At 35.9% G+C, this 20,847-nt stretch overlaps 1 protein-coding gene and 1 non-coding gene across 2 annotated transcripts in view; both read right to left on the bottom strand.

Annotated features, from left to right (window-relative positions):
* LOC131942734 (5'-3' exoribonuclease 2) overlaps positions 1-20,847 on the bottom strand; it is a 40,124-nt gene that overhangs the window by 17,770 nt on the left and 1,507 nt on the right. The window contains exons 2-30 of the mRNA XM_059302655.1: positions 19,138-19,265; positions 18,859-18,970; positions 18,473-18,534; positions 18,087-18,198; positions 15,329-15,491; positions 15,107-15,157; positions 14,753-14,770; positions 14,510-14,599; positions 14,134-14,183; positions 13,796-13,912; positions 13,450-13,529; positions 13,272-13,329; positions 13,074-13,131; positions 12,775-12,824; positions 12,528-12,575; positions 12,237-12,290; positions 11,884-12,119; positions 11,455-11,539; positions 11,247-11,297; positions 10,984-11,091; positions 10,703-10,792; positions 10,132-10,204; positions 9,934-10,017; positions 9,661-9,761; positions 9,460-9,539; positions 8,669-8,725; positions 8,454-8,522; positions 7,276-7,413; positions 6,443-6,609 (exon numbers count right to left, since the gene is read on the bottom strand). Of these exons, the coding sequence (XP_059158638.1) occupies positions 6,443-6,609; positions 7,276-7,413; positions 8,454-8,522; positions 8,669-8,725; positions 9,460-9,539; positions 9,661-9,761; positions 9,934-10,017; positions 10,132-10,204; positions 10,703-10,792; positions 10,984-11,091; positions 11,247-11,297; positions 11,455-11,539; positions 11,884-12,119; positions 12,237-12,290; positions 12,528-12,575; positions 12,775-12,824; positions 13,074-13,131; positions 13,272-13,329; positions 13,450-13,529; positions 13,796-13,912; positions 14,134-14,183; positions 14,510-14,599; positions 14,753-14,770; positions 15,107-15,157; positions 15,329-15,491; positions 18,087-18,198; positions 18,473-18,534; positions 18,859-18,970; positions 19,138-19,265 (2,590 nt within the window). The remainder of the gene's footprint in view (positions 1-6,442; positions 6,610-7,275; positions 7,414-8,453; positions 8,523-8,668; positions 8,726-9,459; positions 9,540-9,660; positions 9,762-9,933; positions 10,018-10,131; positions 10,205-10,702; positions 10,793-10,983; positions 11,092-11,246; positions 11,298-11,454; positions 11,540-11,883; positions 12,120-12,236; positions 12,291-12,527; positions 12,576-12,774; positions 12,825-13,073; positions 13,132-13,271; positions 13,330-13,449; positions 13,530-13,795; positions 13,913-14,133; positions 14,184-14,509; positions 14,600-14,752; positions 14,771-15,106; positions 15,158-15,328; positions 15,492-18,086; positions 18,199-18,472; positions 18,535-18,858; positions 18,971-19,137; positions 19,266-20,847) is intronic.
* On the bottom strand, positions 13,678-13,751 carry LOC131942736 (small nucleolar RNA R38). Its single transcript, XR_009386805.1, has one exon. It is a non-coding gene; the product is annotated as a small nucleolar RNA R38 (small nucleolar RNA).

Raw genomic sequence — 20,847 nt, 5'->3', positions numbered from 1 at the left:
AAAAAAGAACCGTTTGTTTGAGGTCTAGGAGAGAAAAAAAAAAAGCAATCCGGCTTATCCCTGAGAATGTCAACTTCATTACTGGTGGTGAAGAGGCAGATAACCAACAACTCGAGGCCCGGGAAACAAGAGCCGGGACGTAGCACGCTTGGCTCCGGCTATTGAGCCAACAAGTATTGGCTTATGTCTTGCCGGAGCCACGGCCGCTCACAGATTGAATTTCAGCCTTGTTTGAGAAGGACTGCGATAGAAAGCCACGGAGAAGACCATTGATTTTTACCATGGAGCGGAGGGCAAAAAAAAAAGATTTGAAAAAAAAAAGAAGAAAGTAAAAAGCATATCTGTGGGAGCTTGAAGGCTTTTCTATAGAACAATATTTGACACTGGGTGGGTTCAGTCATCTTTTATTCTAGTCGCCAGTCACTTGAGTTGTGATAGGCTCCCAGTAGACATATCGCCTAAAATAGTCATACAGCTAGTGAGCTGATTAAAGAAATTAATATACCTATGTCCAATAGAAACATCACCTAAAATTGATATTCAGCTACTGGCCTGATTAAATTAATTAATGTAACTCTTTGTGGACACTCGTGTTATACATACAAATCAATAAGATTAGCTAGGGGGGTTTAAAAAAAAGAAATTTAACAGAAAAGTAACATGATCTACTTAAACAGCATCGGTAGCTAAAAAAAAACCACGTTTATCTAAGAAAATAGCCCGGTTCAATGGCAATAATGATTGAACAAAATGAGCATCTGAGACTGTTGATGTAATAGAGATGTGTGTGACGGCTGTTTATTTTCTACTGACTTGCACAGCTCTCCATACAGCCGCGGTGTAAGCCTCCTACCTGTGTTAACATTCACGTTAACATGACAAATACTCTCTCTCGAGGAGCACCAGACTACGTCTAAAACATCACAAGCAGGGCATCACTTATTCATCGACTGGACGCCACTTAGGAAAAAACTAGAGGGAGAGACAACAAGACTGACTGGGGATGGGGGTGTTTGAAGGAAAGAACTGACTGGGGGTGGGGGAGTAGGAAACAGAACCAGACGGTTGGAAGCGTTGGTCAGCCCACCTTGGCATTCATCACCTGAAGCACACCTTGAGTGCCCGTCCAGGAGAGCCCCTTGTTTTCAAGCTGCGGATCTCACCCGCTCCCATCAATAACACTATGTTAACTACACGACACACTGACGGGGGACCGCCTCAGCCGAGCGATTGCACAACTGTACTGGAGATAGGGATGCTAATTAAGATTAATTATCTGCGTGGGATTAGATTAATAACCATGGATGGTTTGCTACCGTGGTTAAAATCATCTGTAGGCCAGGGGATGTGATATTGGTTTACATGTGTGTATGGTGAAGTATGACTAGAATAAATGGTAGGATTTCTTGAATATGAACTAAACAGCGATACGGACAAAACAAACTAGGTTAGCAGGGGACCTTTTTAAAGTCCTTATGACAATGGTTTACTGAAACTACTAGCACTGTACTACAAGAACTACTCATGTATATAAGCATGTGTGTAGTGAAATATTATTTAATACAAATAACTCATGCAAAGTAATTGAGTAATGTTAATTATGTTGTAATTGAAATAGCCAGAACTATAAATGGATATCTATTCTTCACCTCGAGTTTCTTACAGAATGGACAGAAATCTGTTTTTTTTAAAGGCTTCTTTCTTTATCGCCTCTCCACCCAGTTCGAAAAAAATTCATCAGTTCCTATAAGAATTCTTTCTTCGGGCACATATAGAAGGGGGAAAAAATGTGAAAAGGCGGGGGCGACAGGCCGAGGAATACAAGAGCCAATTACTGCCGCTCATTGGGGCGCGGGGTGGCCCTTGTGGAGTGAGATACAACCTGTCTGGCAACGCTGCCAAACTCGCCAGAGTGTCCCCGACGTCAGGCCTGCAGACAGGGGCCTGTCACCAGGATGACCGGTGAGAGGGGAGGGAGGGGAGGCGTGACGTGTGCATGGAGGAGACCTGACGACCGACATGGTGATGAGTGACGGGGTGAGGGGTGAGTAGGAGGGGGGCTGATAAATAAAAAGACATGTAAATTAAAACACAAACGAATTCATATTTACAATGTACAGTTTTACCAGGATTGCTAAAAACAAAAGGGCTGATGCAAAATGTCTCCGCCAAAATGAAGAGTTGAAACCATTTATGAACAAACTTCTTTCTTACAATGTCATATCCTAAATGACATGCGCACAATAACATGGAAATATACGGAAAGAGGGATTTCATACAAAAAATGTATACATTTGAAAAGACAACTGGACTATGTGTATGCTTATCGCCGTGTGAACTAACAAACTACTGATGTTTGGGTGCCATTTCTAGACAAGGGCATTCATTTATCTTATTCTCTTTGCCAGCCAGTTTTAGAGAGGCGCGGCAACGGACATGGAGGGGGGGGGGGGGACGACGACGACAAGAAAGGTCACTCGAATGTTAATCAAGCATGCGCAAAAGGAGACCGGCCCAATAAATGGGTCATCACCGGACCTCGACACACCAACGCCTAGTTTAAACTACAGCCCCAGACAACCCGCCCATCAACTTTAAGCCACTCGCCGACAACACTCAAAGAGAGAAAAAAAAGTCTCCACTAATCGCTAGTTTTGCAAAGCCCATTACCCTGCATGTGTGTTTTAACACACGGTCTAATAATAAATCCACTCACTCAACTGATTCTAAAAGAGAAAAAAAAATGACTAGTACGCCCCCTATCAAAGTAGTATTTACTACTCTATTAACCCGACCCGTCAATTTACTACTTCATACTAAACCAAAAAACACATAAAAAAGTAGTTCCCAACGCTGTACAACAAAATAGATCATCTATTTCCCCAGTTTTGTTTAGGGTAAGGTAAAAAAAAAAGTCTTTTGTATGGTCCAGTTTTTCTGGCCGGAGAAGAGTTCTCGAAAACGGGATGGAGAAAGTCCTTCAACGTGTCCCCGCGAGAGCCGGTTATTGTAGCCGAGTGGCCGGCCCGGTGGTGCCACACTGGCCATTGTCCAGCGTCAAGTCCAGCTGGCTGCTGGAGTACAGGCGGGTATTATAGTCAGCAAAAAGAAAGTAAAAACCCGACGTGGTGTTTAGTTTTTTTTACAGGGTTTTTTTAAACGATCGTAAGAGTGACCAGTTTCAATTCTGCCCCTTCTAAAACACGCAATCCAACTGGGTCTTGATGTATGTCAAAATGGGTTGACAAGTCCGAGAATTACGAATGGCGTACATTAAAAACTCGACAGGCATGGGCATAATGGCCAATAAAAATAAACCAGACGTTCAACGGCTAGTATAAGCAGGAGGTAAAAATATATTTTCGAAAAAGAGAAAAAAATTGTGGAGTAGGGGTGGAAGGGAAGCATAAAGAAATTGTATACGCGAAAAACGTCTCGTTTTGTATCAGTGAAATAACACGAACCAGTTTTTTCATGCTGAAGTACATCTCGAAAACCAAGAAAACACCAACCATAACTTTACATGCAGAGAACAGACGGAATGAAGGGGGAGGTTAAAAAAAAAAGGTATGCTTGATTACTAGTGTTGATTCCCCTTCTCTCCTATCTCATTCATTTAACTAGATGTACAGAGAAGTGGATGGAGAGAAAGGTTTAAAGAAATACACACACACACACGTACACGCAAGCACGCACATGGTGGTGGGGGGGGGGGGGGGTGGGGGGAGGGAGAAGAAAAAAAATTGGGGCTGGTTCTAGACGGTCTTTCAGCCCTCCTTCCGCAACACAGGCCCGTAATGAGGGTCTTTTCAGGCAGTTCTGACGTGGAGGGTCTCTCTAGATGCTACTTGAAACCTTGGCACGAGGGCTAATTTGGACGTAAGAGAGTTTTGCTCCGGTCTGCCTTACACCTCACCGTCTCGTCTTTACACTCGTCGGAGGGGGAGAGAAAAAAATTTTTTTCAACGTTTTATTTTTGGCGCTCAATATATAATGGGGTAAAAATGTATGGCTTCAACGCCCGTATCGCTTGGTAGTAAAGAAAACTTGTAATGATTTGTCGAGTATTCAAATGTCTTATGCCAGGCTTTGATATGAACAGCTCACACGGGAAAAAGATTTAAACTACTTCATGTATTCAAATGCTTGGAATGGATCGCGAAGGAGCTAACCATTAAAAATATCACCAAACTCAAGATTTAGTGGAAAAGTAATGTCGGCTGGTGACATTGGTAGGGATTTAGATGTCTTCTTAGTGCAATAAGGTAGGCCGAGTTGCATCTAATGAAACAGACAAGGGGTGAAAACGTCCAAGTATACAGAACTACCTAGATTTGCTAAACAGTCAAACGATTTTGAAAAAAAAAAAACCTTGACTTGCTAAATCGTCAAACAATTTTGTTTAAGATAAACCTAGACGAACAAAATTATCCTGAAGATTTACAAGATAAAATTTCACAGGACCAAAACAGACAACAGCAAACAATTTAACAAGAATTGCATAAAAATAAAGTGCTGAAAAAAATTATCCAAAGAAACCACAAGATCGAGAACTGAATGAAGCACAGGTCAATGTGAGACATTCAACTGTAGTCAGGCCAGGATTTGGCACGAAGTTTTCATAAACCAAAGACTGTGACAGACACAGGACATTATAAAAACTTGGTGAGTGTCCATAAAGGATATGCCGCACTCACAGGGTGGGAGGGGTGGGTGGGCGCAATGTTTCCTACAAGCTGCTTGGCCGCCCAGTGCCACAGTAGTTGTAAACCTGCCATCCAGTCATTTTGTAAAATACAAATAACTGTGTATACATTATTTACTAGCACAAAAGATGTATTTTGTACCTTAGCTTTTGCTCATGAGAGAGTGAGGGGTAGTTGAGGGGGGTGTCATAGTCTGTGATATGGGGAAAATGGAAGTAGATGTATATTTATAGTAAATGTTTTTTAAGCATATAATACCATTTTAGATATCAACAATATTATTGGATTTTTAACATTCTAAGACAAATTTAGGCAACATTTCTGCAAACTATTCTAATGAATGACATTAATGGAAGTGAACTTTGATCTGTGTTCTCAGAATCGCACTTTATCCAAATTTTATGAGATAAGACTAAGGAGATGGAACCCTTTTTTTAAAGTATACATGCCTTCTACAGATGTTTAACCATACCATGAGACTTTCTTATACAAAACATGCCTAGCCGAGACACAATGTGCAAGCTCTTTCAGGAACAGCTATTTATGATTTAAATGAAAGCAGTTTAAGCATAAAAGAGGAACATGAGAAAATGAGAGTTGCAGGTTGCAACTTTGCAAAGCAGAGATAATATTAATTTAAGAAAAAACAAACACATATGTACAGTATAGATTAGTAGTTCTTAACCTATTTGGAGGTAACAAAACCAGCCAGTTTCATAAGCACATTCACCTAACCCTTTTTTTTAATAATTCTATCGTCCACACTGACAAAATCTGATTGTGAATCATAAGAACCCCTGAGACTGACTCATCACTGAACCAGTGGGGGGGGGGGGGGGTGTTCGATCAAACACAGGTTAAGAGCCACTTATATAGAGTATCCAAAATCTTTTTCTTTTAGTTAGATCTACAAAAAAAAATTAAAAATATTCAGCAACTTTTAAATGTAATATTTAGTGGAACAAACTTTATCCATAAATAGTAGTGGAACAAGGTAATATTCAGCTAATTGCAAGACAGTAGGCTTGTCTGCTACTGCCTAGCTTGTACAATGAAGAACATCCATTGTGAAAATGAACTGAGCAACAGATGAGTAACCATTTTCCTATGTGTCACGCTACAGCAATCTTTCCTCATGAATTTATTTTTTATTACAAAATATGTCATAGTAAATGCTTTGTCTGACTTATCCTTCTTTAAATAAATAATACATTTAAATTGCTTAGAACACCGTCTATAGTATTTTTATTTTGAGGCTTCAGATTCCCAAACCTCTGCAGCTGAATTTATAATTTTGCTCATTAAGTAACTAGTAAATACTACAAATGGAATACCCAGGAGAAAACTAATATTTTTTATAACATCACATTATTTATTTTAAATTTTCAAACTTTCTGCCAAGACTGTGACATGCAGAGCTAATGGTAAGACAGTAAGCATGTCAGAGGTATGTATACAAGAGTAAGAATAAAAGTTATTGGACACCAAATTCAAGTTAAAAAAACATGGTTCTTTTAGAAGAGTGTGTGACATTCTTTTTTAAAAATCTACAATTAGGAACATAAAAACTACTTTGTTGATTTAAAACAAATTATTTTAGCTATAATTTTAATAAAACTAAGTTAGGCCTTCTAGAAATCAGAAAAATTGAAAATGCAGCTAGAGTAGACAAAAATATTTCTAAAAAGTGGACAAGGGGAAACAACCTAATATATTTTTTATAAAGTGTTACTAACCTCTGTAGCTATTTCCCCCTCTGTGACCTCCACCGTTGTATCCTGAGTAGTTATATCCAGAACTGCCATGGCTGGAAGGGACGGCTCCCATCAGCCCTGCTCTCATTGAGGGCATCATGCTTTGGGATGACATCACATAGCCTTGACCTCCCATTCCTGTAGTATTTCTGTTTTTAAAAAGTAAAATTTTCAGCATTACACTGGATCTAAGCCCACATCCCCTAAGTGGAATATTTTTTTTTATTCCTATCAGCATATATATTTAAAGTTCATATTAACAACAAAATATATATTCTACTTCTATAAGGCACTAATACAACTTAAAAAACATTTGCACCAATATGATACATATATTACAATGGAGTGAAGTAAACATCCATACCCACTACAGGGACAATATTGTAATCTGGTGTTAACACTACTATAATCTGGTGTTTAAATTCAAAGTGTATGTACCTGAATAACCTATGCTCTCAAACTATAGTATAATCTGGTATTAACACTAAATTCAAAGTGTATGTACCAGATTAACCTATGCTCTCACAATATAGTATAATCTGGTGTTTAAATTCAAATTGTATGCACCTGATCAACCTATGCTCTCACACTAGTATAATCTGGTGTTAACAATACTATAATCTGGTGTTTAAATTCAGAGTATATACCTGATCAACCTATGCTCACACTATAGCATAATCTGGTGTTAACTCTACTATATAATCTGGTGCTTAAATTCAAAGAGTCTGTACCTGATTAACCTATGCTCTCACACTATAGTATAATCTGGTATAAACACTTCTATAATCTGGTGTTTAAATTCAAAGAGCGTGTACCTGATCAACCTGACAGCAGCAGAGTTGTTAGAGTTATCCCTGTACCCACTGTTGGGCTTGAAGCCAAGCTGAGGGCGATAATGCTGACCTGGGTTTCTGTTATTCCAGTCATTTGGTTTCAAGGTGGGTGCTGGCATGCTGGAAGAAAAAATCAATTTTAAGCATTTGTTGTTATACAGGATGTACAGCTAATTAATACTAATAGTTTCGCTGTCTGTGTATCTATCTGTGTATCTATCTGTGTATCTATCTATGTATCTGACAAGAACGCTCTAGAGAAAACACATAGAAATTAAAAACATGCACAGTAATTCGAAAAACGAAGTATGACGTCGTATAGTAGAAAATAATCTCAAGCCGGAGAGTGCACACAGTAATATGACGTCATTGATTCTCGAGTAAACATTGAATAAAAAGGCAATTTTGTCTAATCTAAGTGGTTTGCGTGAAGAGTTTCTTTCATACAATTCTTCGGGTAGGGGCGAAGCCCCACCCCCGCGTAAGAACGTCTGACCCCCCCCCCCCTCCCTAACTCAAAAGGGGTGGTTTTAGTTTAGAGAAAAGAGACAGCACTATCAGCCTAGCGCCCGTTGTACCCTTCCTCAACGGGCCATTTTTCTCGTTACTAATATTTTAACACAGGTTCTTAATATTTTCAGGTGGAGATCCCTTTATTTAAAAGCCAAGTAACCAGCAACCCTCATTCTCATAATATATTTATGTTTAGTACCATTAAAAATAAACATTGCATTGTAGTAAGTTGTTTTTCTAATTTACTATGTATGTTGGCTGACCCTGAGAAAATATATCTTGACTCATAGGTTAGGAAGGGGACAGAGTGGTCTAGCGGTAGAGAGCTGGATTGCTAACCCACAAGTCTCGAGTTCGAATCCGGGTTCAAGTCAATAGACCGTCCCTGAGTCCACCCAACTCTGATGGGTACTTAACTTACGTTAGGGAAAGTAAAGGCGGCTGGGCATAGTGCTGACCACACATCTCTTCATATGCCGAGGTCAGAGAAACAAGTGAACTCTACTTCAGTTGCCCTATAGACCGTCACTTTTGACAAGGGAAGTTTACTTATTTTTAACATAGGCTGGGAACCTGTATATTAGAATAAACTGAACCTCAGCATAGTTGAAAAATGGAAGGGGAAAAATAAGATTTTTATCACTTACACAGCACCAGGTAACACTTCAGCTTTGAACAAATGGTCTGGGTCAAATTGAAGATCTTTGTAGCATACACTAAGAGAAAAATAGAAGAAACAGAGGACACATGAATGTACAGGATGTGAAAAAACATCTGCAAACAACTGTAACATTAATAATGCTGGGAATGGCGCTGTTTATGTAAATTTCATACAACTGGCAGCAATATTAAATAAACTTACGTAATACACCTGTTGTCTAAAATGTCTTCAACGTCAGGAAGTGGAGTAGGTACGACACTGAAACACATTAAAACACACTGCGTCAATGAATCAATAAAAGAACTTTCATGAAACGTAAGGATAGTGTATAATTTTAGGATTTATACATCTATCAGCTTGATAAGCCAAAACTTTCTAGTTTTTTTTATATATACTAAGACAAATACTGATAGGCTACAGGCGTTCGTAAACAAATGCTTACGACATATACTCAAAATAAGATGGCCAGATAAAATATCAAACAAAGACCTGTGGCAAATTTTAAAACAACAGCCGATAGAGAAAGATATTAAGGCCCGTAAATGGGGATGGATCTGACACATGTTAAGAAAAGAAAAAGAAAACATCGCAAAACAAGCATTGGACTGGAATCCCCAGGGGAAAAGGAGGGTGGGCCGGCCAAGGAAAACATGGAAGAGAACGGTTGAGGAGGAGGCGAAAATAGCTGGGCTCTCATGGGCACAGATTAGAGGAGCAGCCCAAAACTGAGTCTGCTGGAGATGTGTGGTTGCAGCTCTTTGCTCCCCAGGGGCCACAAAGGAGTGATGATGATGATGAAGTATATTTTTCAATACCAACAAAAAAATAAACATCCATGTACATTAATCATTTGTAAGATAAATTTAAACCAGAAAAACATAACCCTCATTAACTTGTAAAGTTTCAACATGTTAGTTGTTCAAAGGTTATTACTCAAATCAAAGATATTGATTTACCTACAGTAGCAAAGTAAACCCGGGATGTACACTTACCCCCCTTTAGGAATGTTGTACTCATCACACCAAACTTGCCCAGCTACTCCTTTTGTTAACTTGGTGTCTAAAGCAACGGGCTGAAGAATACAGAAAATTATAACACCATACCAACTTATAATAACTTATACACAATCACAATTATGTGTACTTATTAATGAAATTATATGCAGAATTAAACAACAGTGGAAACTAACTTACCTCTGTAGTAAGGTCTCCCTCATACAAGCCTTCAAGAAACTCATAAGCAGGATGATTAACTCCCAGGAACAATCTATCATTTCCTCTGGTATTTCTTTTTACTGAAACAACAGGTTTTTCGCTGGCTATATAAAAACACATTCACTGCTCTTTCAACCAATCAGCTGGTCATATCAAAATTAAATGGGAGCCACGAAGTATTTGAGCTATTTTGTCCAATGAGTTAAAAAATGCTGACAAAAAGAAAGAACTGGGCTGAATTTTAGTACTTACACTCCTGTTCTGTTAAATCTGGGTAGACTGCCTCAAGGGCCTTGCGCAATCTTGTCTCATCAACAAATGGCAATAAAGCAACACCTGGTAAGTGACAAACAGAACAACAGATGTGTACACAATAGTAATAGTAACATAAATCTCCCACCCTTAGGTTTATGTTTAAAGTTTATATCATGAATGTTAAAGGACTCCTACCTTGCCAGGCATATTTCTTTCCATTTAAATCAATTTTAAAATCTGTAGGGTAAAAGTCAATGATGGGGGACTCCTGAAATCAACATGAGATAAAGTCAGTACTCCTTTAATTTTTAATATAGATTAATTTTGTCAAGCAATTTAAACCCTATACTGTCCGAGCATTAAATAAATTTTTTATTTCTGCAAGGCCAAGTGAAATAATGCATTTTTCAACCACGTTACTTTTTAAAAATCCACATATAGTATATAGTTAAAGAATTACTCTTAGTAGCTTAACTTAGAAATAATAAGCAAAAATAATACCAAACTTAGAAAATTATTATATTTTAAAACCACTGTATAGCTTACATGATAAGTACATATTTTTTCTAGGAAAAGTTACAATGTGAAAATGTAAATACTATAATGGTATTTGATATTATAATAGTTGCACCACATTGGACAGTGCAACATCAAAGGCAAATTGGACAGTAAGGGTTAGAAACAAAACAAAAAACAGACAAACCAGTTGCCTTATTAATAAGTGAACAATATAATTATTTCACCAACAAGGTAGATAACTACTTACTGGATCCTCCATGAGTGTTTGCCAGGTAATTGGCAAATGTTTTTTACTGGCAGCTGGGAAAACTCCCATCAATTGTTCCAATGGTTGAAACTGGGTGAAAAAAAAAATTAATTTTAAAACAGCTGTAGTTCTCTTTAAACTTATGGCTCAAGAAATTGTACTTGTGAACCCATTCATGATAATCTGGTATTTTAAAAAATAAGTTTAAAACTACAAAAGAAAATTTAAAAACATCTTACAGGTACTCTTGTATTAAAAAAAAAACTAAAGTAACTACTTACTGGCTGTGTGTTTTTTTCAAAATCATTAGGAAGGTCTGCAATATTTACAAAATCTGATGCAAATGGAGCATAATGGTAAGGAAAGTACCATTTCCAGGAAGCACAGCCCTATGTTGGAATGAAATTAAATATGAATACATTAATAGTATTAAAAGGCAATAGAAGGAAAAGCAGCCATTTATTGCATGAAATGCAGAGCATCAAAGTATGGAAATGAATGTAAACAATGATTAAAAACTAGCAGCAGTAAAAAAAAAGCTTACCTGATAGTAATACCTCAACACCCAACACAGGCCGATGACATAATGTCTGGCCTGAAATTAAACAATTAAATAAAATTAAAATTAATTAAGCTGGCATAAAGATGCATAACTAATAAAGAAAAACAACCACACTGTTAAAAGTGGAATATAAAAACAACATGATAAAAGAATTTATTACATAAAAATACCTATGAAAATGAACACTCACCACATTGTATCTGAACTCTTGGTCATCAACGTCAACATCAAACTTAGATTTGTAGTACCTGTCTTTCCATCCGTCCTCCCATAGTCTTAAAAATATAAAAGTACAACTAGTTCAAAGGCTTAATTATTGCAAGATTTTAACCAAACAAAATCATTCAACAGTTAATATAAAATATTTAATTTAAGAAAGCAACTGTCACCACTGGTTAACTGTCTATATATTACTGATCTACTTGAAATTTTCATCCTACTTATAATATACTAACAACAAATTAAACCCTGTAGAAAAGTAGAGAACTAAGTGGGTAACTCACAAAATTACATATAATACTCTATTCTACTTATACGACACTAGTGACAAATTAATCTTACTTATAAAATTATAGACCAATTCAACCCTGAACAGACAGACTAAAAACAAACCATGTACCTAACATCATCAGGGGCCTCCTCCTCATCGCTGTCGTCATCAGCGCCCCGCCCACCCTGCTCCGCCATCGGCCTCTTCTGACCCCGCTGCTCAGGCGGCTGGTCACCCTCTCTGTACATCAGAGACTTCAGTTCTGCTGTAGCGCCTGCAACTCCAGACATGTTCTGTTTACGGCTTTCATAAGCTGCCTGTCTGGGGTTGGAGACTGCAGACCCAGCTCCTTGTCTTCCTACTGCCTAAGTAAGAAATTTGGAATATTTTGTTGACGAAACAAAAAATATTTACAAAACTTATGATATTTAGTAGGTTATGTCTATCATGGTAAAACCAGAAAACTTTAAATAAACCTCTACCTGTGGGGCAAACTGTCCACCCATCATCCACTTTGGCCTCTGTGCATTTTGTTGCTGTTTAAAAAAATAATTTATTCTAAGTAAAGGATATACAAAAATTTCATAGTATAATTTCAGCAGTTAAGTGTTAATCAGTTTTTTTTTAAATCTTATAAAATACTGACAAAAAGTGATAGGGTTCTTATTATTTCAAATTTTTTAAAGTTAAGTGAAAATTGTTTTACTTTAAGCATGCATTTTATATATTTTCTATCTTCGAGACATGAGTAACAAAAGTAATTTCAAACATACATGTTTTATTCTTTGCTTCTTCTGCTTGTCTCGACGTCTAAAATCAAGCTGAAAAAGAAATGGGGTGGTATTTTTAGTAGCATTTTTACATAGGAATTTAATGTTCATACACAATAAATCTCTAAATATTTTGAGGATTTGTAAGTCTCCATCACAAGAATTACTGACTACACTTATGTAATTAGGCTACAACGCAGATACATGCCTGATAACAAAGGCAAAGTTTGATATTTGGTCAAGGGCTTACTTCAGTTTCTCTTCTTTTCTTAAAGATTTCATCTTCCACCTTGCCCAATTCTGAGAGAAAGTAAAACAATTATGTTAGTTATTTAATTCGAATAATAATGAAATGAACTTTCAATTATCTTCTTTTTCCTCAATAACTAGTAGTTTAAAAAAAAAACGATTTCTTGAGTAAGAATATTAGTAACAAATGTATTTATAACATAAAAATAGAAGCAAAGTCATTACAGTGCTAATATTTAAAGAAAATCAACAGAATACAAGTAACAAATTGTGAAAGCACAATTAACAAAAAAAACCTACCTGACATCACTAACTGTACTCGACTCAAATTTACAACACCGCTATTTGTCAGATATCCCTGAAATACAGTATTGAAAGCTTTAAACTAGTACAAGCTATTCTTAATATTACACCAAATATTGAAAGAAAGTTAGTGATCTTAACTTCAAATAATCACTATTAAAAAAATAAACTCATAAGTTTTGAAAATTTACTTACACCAGTTTTATATACAACATCTTTATACAGTTTTACAAGTCTGTCTATGGCACCCTCTCTAAAAAAACAAAGATAAGGATAAAATATTTCTTTTGAACTAATCAAAGCTTCCTAAGTAAACTAAACACAAACATTGAACTAAATGTAAGCAATCATAGTATGTGTATGGTAGATGTACCTGATTTCTAACGAAGGTAAATGTGGTAAAAAATCATTTCCAACAAAGAAACACATGAAGACCCAGTCATCAAGAGCCCTCTGAAAGATTAGGATTCTATATTAATGTCATAGGCTAATTGATAACTTAAGCACAATGCAAAGAAGTATTTCATTTTTTAAAAGTAAAAAAATGTTTCTTTTACAGCAATTGAGAATTTTTGTAGGTAAGCATTTATCTACAAACTGACATTGCCTCAGATTAAATAACTCACCATCTAAGTTAAAGTAAGACAGGGATAACTAAATTCATCATAGGCAATGTAGTTACACAATATTTCTACTAGAGCTAACCTAAATGGGCTTACCTCAAAGTCATAAGTGAATGGTAAATTGGGCATGGCTATCTCTGTTTGTAGGTACTCTCTTAGAACAGACAACCTGACAAAAATAAACTGTTGCTCTGCTCCTGGCATTGAAATCTTCTGTTTAAATGAAACATTACATTAGCTTCATAATAAAATTAAAATAATTTTTTTTATATCACATTGAATGAACTATTACATAAGCTTACAAATACAATTTATACAAACAAATGTATTTTTTTAAACTTTTGAAGTTATATAATAAATTATTAATGTAATAATAACTGACAGTTAAGCTTGGTAAAACACTTTTAAAATATTGGTATTGTTAAACACATTACCTCATCTCCTTCTTGTCTAGACAAACCTTCACAATTTTTTAATTCATGCCCTATATGAAACAATTTAATAATAATACATAAAATTGCATAAAAAAACAGGTATTGATTAATTTAAGTAAACAAACAACAAACATATTTTAAACTAGATATAATGAGAAATTTAAGCTGCCCAACTGAGACTGGATTATATATGGATAAACTATTTGTGGTTTGAGGATTAGCAGCTAAGTAATTTAAGTTGAGTTCGAAGACAAAGAACATCCAGTGGACATGCTAATAAGGACAAGTTTAAACCATTTCATTTATCTTAAGGAGAGACAGCTTTGTGGCCAAAAATAAACAGGAGCAATAAACAACATATATGACAAAAACCTACCCATCTGACCACAGAGGTCACACGGCCTAGGTTGATTGGGTTTAAACTCTTCTCTGATGATTGTAAAATTGGGTTCATGTGTAGCAAGCCCTGGTAATCAAACAAATTTAATGTTTTTTAAATTAATACAAGTGAACAAAGTTACAAAAGTATTGCTGGTAAATACCTTAACTTATGATCTGTTTCAAGTTTGAATGACAAATCAAGTGTTTTTAACATTTACTGAAGCCAAAAATGACTTACCCAGCATAATGAGATCAGCTGTGAGAAGAAAAAACAAAGAAAGTTACTCACAGATAGCTGATTATTTCAAAACAAAATTTTAAAAAGTTGTGTTCGGTAAGACCACAAGTCATTACATTTTATTGCCTATGCCTTCTAAGTTTGCGGAGTCTGAGTTTAAAAAGGAGTCCATATAACACCAAGAATACCAATCAGCTCTAAAACTATACACTTTAGGCAAAGTCATAGATAGAACAGCTTTTTGCTTGCCATATAGAATAAAACAAGTAGTCTTATCCACCAGCAATTGGGAGCCAAAGGTAAAGAAAACTACTTGATCACTAAAAATAAGTAAAGAAAAAAGAAGTACATTACCATCTGCACCACAGAGACAATGGTGGGTATTAGGATCATGATCTGGTTGAGCTGTGTAGAAATATAAGACGGTATAATTATTGTTCGATACTATTTTAAAATACATATTTTTATAAAAGCAGCTACATAGAATATCACTTTTTAACTTTTCGATAGATTTTTAAACAGAAAAAATGTTTTTAAAATAAGATTCTAAAAAGAAGCACTTCTAAATCTACACACCCCTCTGTCTTCTGATGTAGTCCATGATCTTGTGCTCCCCCTCTCCAGGGACATTGGCATCAGACAGAATGACCTTAATGTTCTGCCAACCTGGGTCATTGTTAATTCTGTCATGGATGTAGTATCTCAAACACTCAGCTAGCTTGAACATGAAAGGTGTGCCCTAAAAAATGTATTTTACATTATTGGTTAATCAAGAAATAAATTGTGTCATACAGATATAGTTACTAAATGAATAGCAATCTATAATTGTGTTTGCAGGATGCGTCTTCACACCTCAGATCTAATAAACAATCTCTGGTAATATGGGCCTAGCAGTTACTAAGTTAAAGGTGTGTTGAGTGCAGGGGTGCCACTCATTTTTTAAGTGAATCCTGAAAATGAATCCCAAAATTTTACCAATCCTGAAACTAAAATTTGAAATTTTTGAAACCCTGAAATTTAATTCCGCGCGGTATTTCAAAATAAAATGGACTGTTATTTCATTATTTTTTGAGACATTTGATTCATATATTATGTTTAATTTACATGTCTTTAAAATGGATTCTTTAAAGGATTGTGCTTACAACAAAATTAGTTTACAATGTTACTCCCATCTCTAGGCCTACCCCATAATGTGCTATTGTAGAACTCCCCCCCCCCCCCCCCAGACAGCTTTTATAACATAACTATTTAATTTTTTAGAACTTCCTAGCTTGAGTTAAAGTGTGTAGTCAGCCAACTGTTAAGTAACAAATATTTTGCTAACCTCTATGTCTTGTTATTGAATAATAAGCCCACTATATGCAGACCCCTAATAAGATTTCCACTGTATTAAAATACAGGGTTGACTTACTGTAGCTATTCAAGGCTTTAATTATTAACAGCCACAACAAAAACCTTAAACCCTGTTTTCCCAATCAACACCAATGGGGTCATCCATAAATGATGTCACGCTTTTTTGACGATTTTTACCTCCCACCTCACCTCGGTCACATATCGTCACAAAAAGCCAGACCCCGCCCTCTAAAATGACGTCACACCTCAACCTACACCCCCCCCCCCCTAAAAATTGCAGTCGAATTTTTCTTAAAATACGATATTTTTCCAAAAATCTTGTCTGACCTCTGTCAACATAGAGTATTTTAATCAATTCCTATCACACTTTATTGAAACAATATTCTAAAACACGAAATAACGGCTAAAATTAGTTTTCTAACATAGCTTTTCGATAATGCAAAAGTGTGATGTCACACCATCTGAACCCCCCCCCCCTCATGACAAAATTACAGACCCCCCTCCCCCTACGAGTGTGACGTCATTTATGAACGACCCCAATGCCCCCACCTTTGATATACATGATGACGTGAAGAAATATTGTGGAAGTTTTAAGTTCATATCGCGGAATAACAGAATTAAGTTAATTTTAAAAATAATTTTAGAAGTAACTACGCTAGTAATACTCATGTCAGAGATGTAGCCGCCCGACTAAGTGAAAAGCTGATTTTTTTTTACAAGCGGTTGGGAGGGGGCAGTGATAGCGGCTATTTTCAAGGTTGTTTAAACATTTCAATGACGTTTTACCAAAGTAAAAAAAAAAAAAAATTAGATGTAGACCCTGCTAGATCGTGTAACTAAATTATAGCAGGCCTACATATTTTTTTTACTGATATAAAACGATGCAGATCTAATTTTTTTTCTTGAATTAAAAATAACCACGTTAAAATTAAACAGCGCTTGTACTTGTAGAACTGCCTTGACCGAGAGACACGACTCAGACTGTGTTTGCGTGGTCTCGTGACGTAGGTCTTACGGTCAGCGCGACCTTGAAGAAGCGGGTACGAGGTGGTAAAAAGTGACGGTAAAGTTGAGTGAAAACAGCACAGTTCTATTTCATACATAAAATAGTCCTCCAAATAGATTTTTTCTTTTCTTTTTGTAATACCAAATACAAAAAAAAAAAAAATTTTATCGGAGCAAAATCTTTGTTTTTTTTAAAAAGACGATCGGCGATGCTAGTGAGCTAGATCTAGTAATTGTAGAATTTAGTTGTTTTATTACACAGCCTAGCGGTATCCCATTGATGACATCACGTAAATAATACGAGTTTTACCCCCAACCCATATCGTCATAAAAAATAGCCAGACAGCCACACCACGAATGACATCAACAAGTTTCGTCTACAGCCTCACCCATCTGATAGAGCTGATTTTTATTTGGTCCTTGGCGCACGCGTGAGATTGTTGCTGACGTCATTTACTATTCATTTTTTTTTCGGAAAAGGCTATTAGCGGGAGTGTTGATGCAATTTTTACAATGCCAAAATTTTCAAGCTTAAAACGATCTAAATTTTTTTTAAAACTGCAAACCCGGAAATTTTCAAACTCAAATCTTGCGAATCCGGAAAGGGAAAAAAATAAGATTCTCGAATCCGGAAATCCGGGATATCCCGGAAAAGTGGCACCCCTGGTTGAGTGACAACTGCATACAGACGCCTAAACACCAACTAGCTGATATAAACCACCGTACAAGGAAAATATTAGAAAATTTCAGAATTAAATATTAAAAAGCTTTGGCTTACTGTCTTTGTAAAATTAATTTCATAATGTTTATTGAGAAAGTTGTACAAGTATATGCTCTAATGCTTTCTAATATAATAATTTTTTGTTTAAATTTATCACAGATAACCCATAAAACAAAAAAGATGCACACTAGATCTAAGAATTATTAAAATAATACCAGCTTGATAAACTAAACATTGAATAAAAACAATAATTACTGGCGTGATGCAGTTACTGTCAAAATGCTCCTCCTTGGGTTTCTCAGGTGGCAAGTACATTCCTTTGCTGATCACTTCTTCTCTGATACGAGCCATGTCATTGATTTTTTCACTAAAAAAATAAATGGTTATATGCATATTAAGATTTAAAAGAAGATACCCTCAATGTTAATATAATTCTGATGGAGAATGCATTTTAAACATGCAGCCATAATTGCTGAGGCTAGCCAAGCAATTATATAAGATAACACAGCACATGAGTAAATATTATTAATATATGAAATTAAACTATGGGTCATGTATTTATTTAAAATGCTACAAATGATTAACTTTTATTCAATACTAATTTTATTCTATGATAAACTAAAATACCGATGCAAACATACCATGTTTCTTTAGAAGCTCTAAATCTTCTTGATCTCTGTTGGTTCATTTTAGCACGGGGAGCCTAGGACAAAACATTTTGTGATTAATTTAATCATAATAATAAGTTATTGATTCTGTCTAAATTCTCACTATGATCCAGCAGTTTCGAGAAGAGGAGATGCAGGATTACTGCCATGAGAGGTGTGAAAGTTGAACAGAAATGTCCAATGCATAAAAATTATATAAATATATAAAAGTAAAAAATAATGTTATAACAGTAGAGATTTATCTCTGGTTACTAGATTTTAAGTGATGCTTGTGGTCTAGCTTTTGGTTGCTTTCACTACTTTGCTGTCTACAAAAATTTTACTTTTGGGTACAAAAGCACAAATATCAAAATACCTACCACACCATCAATGGCCATGTACAGAACACGTCTGGGTCTGACTATGGAGAAAATTCTGTCAATAAACTCAAAAATCAAGATCATCATCTCATCTTCATTCTTGGGTGCAGGTCTGTAGAATGATAAATGAATGTTAATAATAGTAAGTCATGTAACTGACAGAAGGTTCCTAGACAGTGACCATAATATAACAAAATAATTTGACAAAATCTTAAGTTATTCTTTTACATCAAAATAACAATAAGCCTATGTAAATAAGTACATGGAAAACTAACTGACCTGTCCTCAGGGTGACAGCAAGGGTGAATGATGCCATTCATGTCAAGGTACAGGTTATCAAACTCCACATCATTGGGGTTGGGTTGACTGGTATCAACAGGAACCTTAACACCATTAACATCTTTTGGCTAAACATAAATTTGAATAAAGAATAAATGTTAGGCCTGTAAGTTCAACTTTTTGGGAACTGCTACAGACTAAAAAGAACAAACTACAAGGCAGCAGTTGTTGATTTGGGAATTGTCTCTCCTTGAAGAGTTGCTGTTCCAGCTGTCAAGCATCATCTGAATCAGGGTTCTTAGACTTATCGGTTTAGCAAACATGAGCTTTGCCGACACAAGCCCCTAAAACTACTAAAAGCCCTAAACCTCTTCTCCCTAACCGCAAAAACGTACCTAAATATAAAAAGTCATAAGAAGCCTAAGTCAATACAAATAGGTGACCTATTATTTATTTAGAGCAGGGGTTCCCAACCCTTTTTTACTTTAGAGCACATTCTAAAATATCGGTAGGGTGGTGGGCACTACCTATTTTAAATCGACAAACTCCTTCCATAACTTTTCATTTTCCCATATAATATGTACATGTACCCATATATGTACATGTACCCGTATATGTATGTACATGTAAATATACATGTACTAAAATGAATAATAAAAAAACAATAATTGAACTACAATATAATATCAAGTCTGTTCTGCATTATATGCATAAATATATTATAACAAGAACTATAATTATCTCCTCAATAATAATAGTTTATTAATAGATCATCGCTTATGAATACAATAAATTACGCATCTCACTTTTAGCCTGTTAATTTTTTTTTAATAGAAAACTCCTAATTCTTGTTTCGTCTGACGAATATGTCTCTTATCTAACTGTCGCGACCCGAACAGGGTAGCAATCACAATGACAACAACGCAGTTTCAGGCGGGGAATGCTTTTTGCACATCACTCCATGTACACGCGGAAAACCCAAAGTGAGCGGATGATTGCCGAAGCAATCAGAGTTATGTGCCTTGTGATTTGGCGCCTTCTGCGTTTATCGGATCAGTTCGTGGCGTTTGTTCGATTCGTTCGCTTCGGGTTTTCTGCGTGTACAAAGTGTGATGTGCAAATGGCACTAGCCGTTCCAGGCTAGCGTAAATAGTGCAGTCTGGCTCGCAGCTAGACAAGTTGGGACAAGTATCGAACATATTTAATAAACCTAGGCAGTCAAAAAAAAATATTAAAACTGTAACAAATGAATAAAAATAAATCATATTTTAAAATAATGTTTATGAAAAAATTCTGACTCCGTCGAATAGTGAGAGACGGGCACATAATAATCGTTCAGCTGGCGCCATGGCGCCCGCGGGCATAAGGTTGGGAACCCCTGATTTAGAGTATTAATTTGAGTTTATATTTAATTTAGGCCTAAATTTATGCAACAAGCCCACCAGTTGCTTAACTCCATTTTAGCGTATTTTATTCCCCGCTTCACGTTCACCTCCGGTTGAGCGTATTTTATTATAAACACAACCGAAACACACAAAAACATTAGTAGGAAAACATTAGGCTTATTTCTTTATGAAGTTTTGTTTTGGTTTGATTAATTTACTTTGTTTGTGTGACAGTTAAGATATTCATGGCAATGGGTGAGTACGAAACTCACAGTTGCAAGGCGGTTACGTTTGTTTGTATTGATACAAGTATCTCCCACGCATG

This window comes from Physella acuta, unplaced genomic scaffold (assembly GCF_028476545.2).
Source record: "Physella acuta isolate Inbredline_101_S28 unplaced genomic scaffold, ASM2847654v3 ptg000421l, whole genome shotgun sequence".
Taxonomy (NCBI): Eukaryota; Metazoa; Mollusca; class Gastropoda; family Physidae; genus Physella; species Physella acuta.
This window is presented reverse-complemented; position numbering and strand designations above follow the sequence as displayed.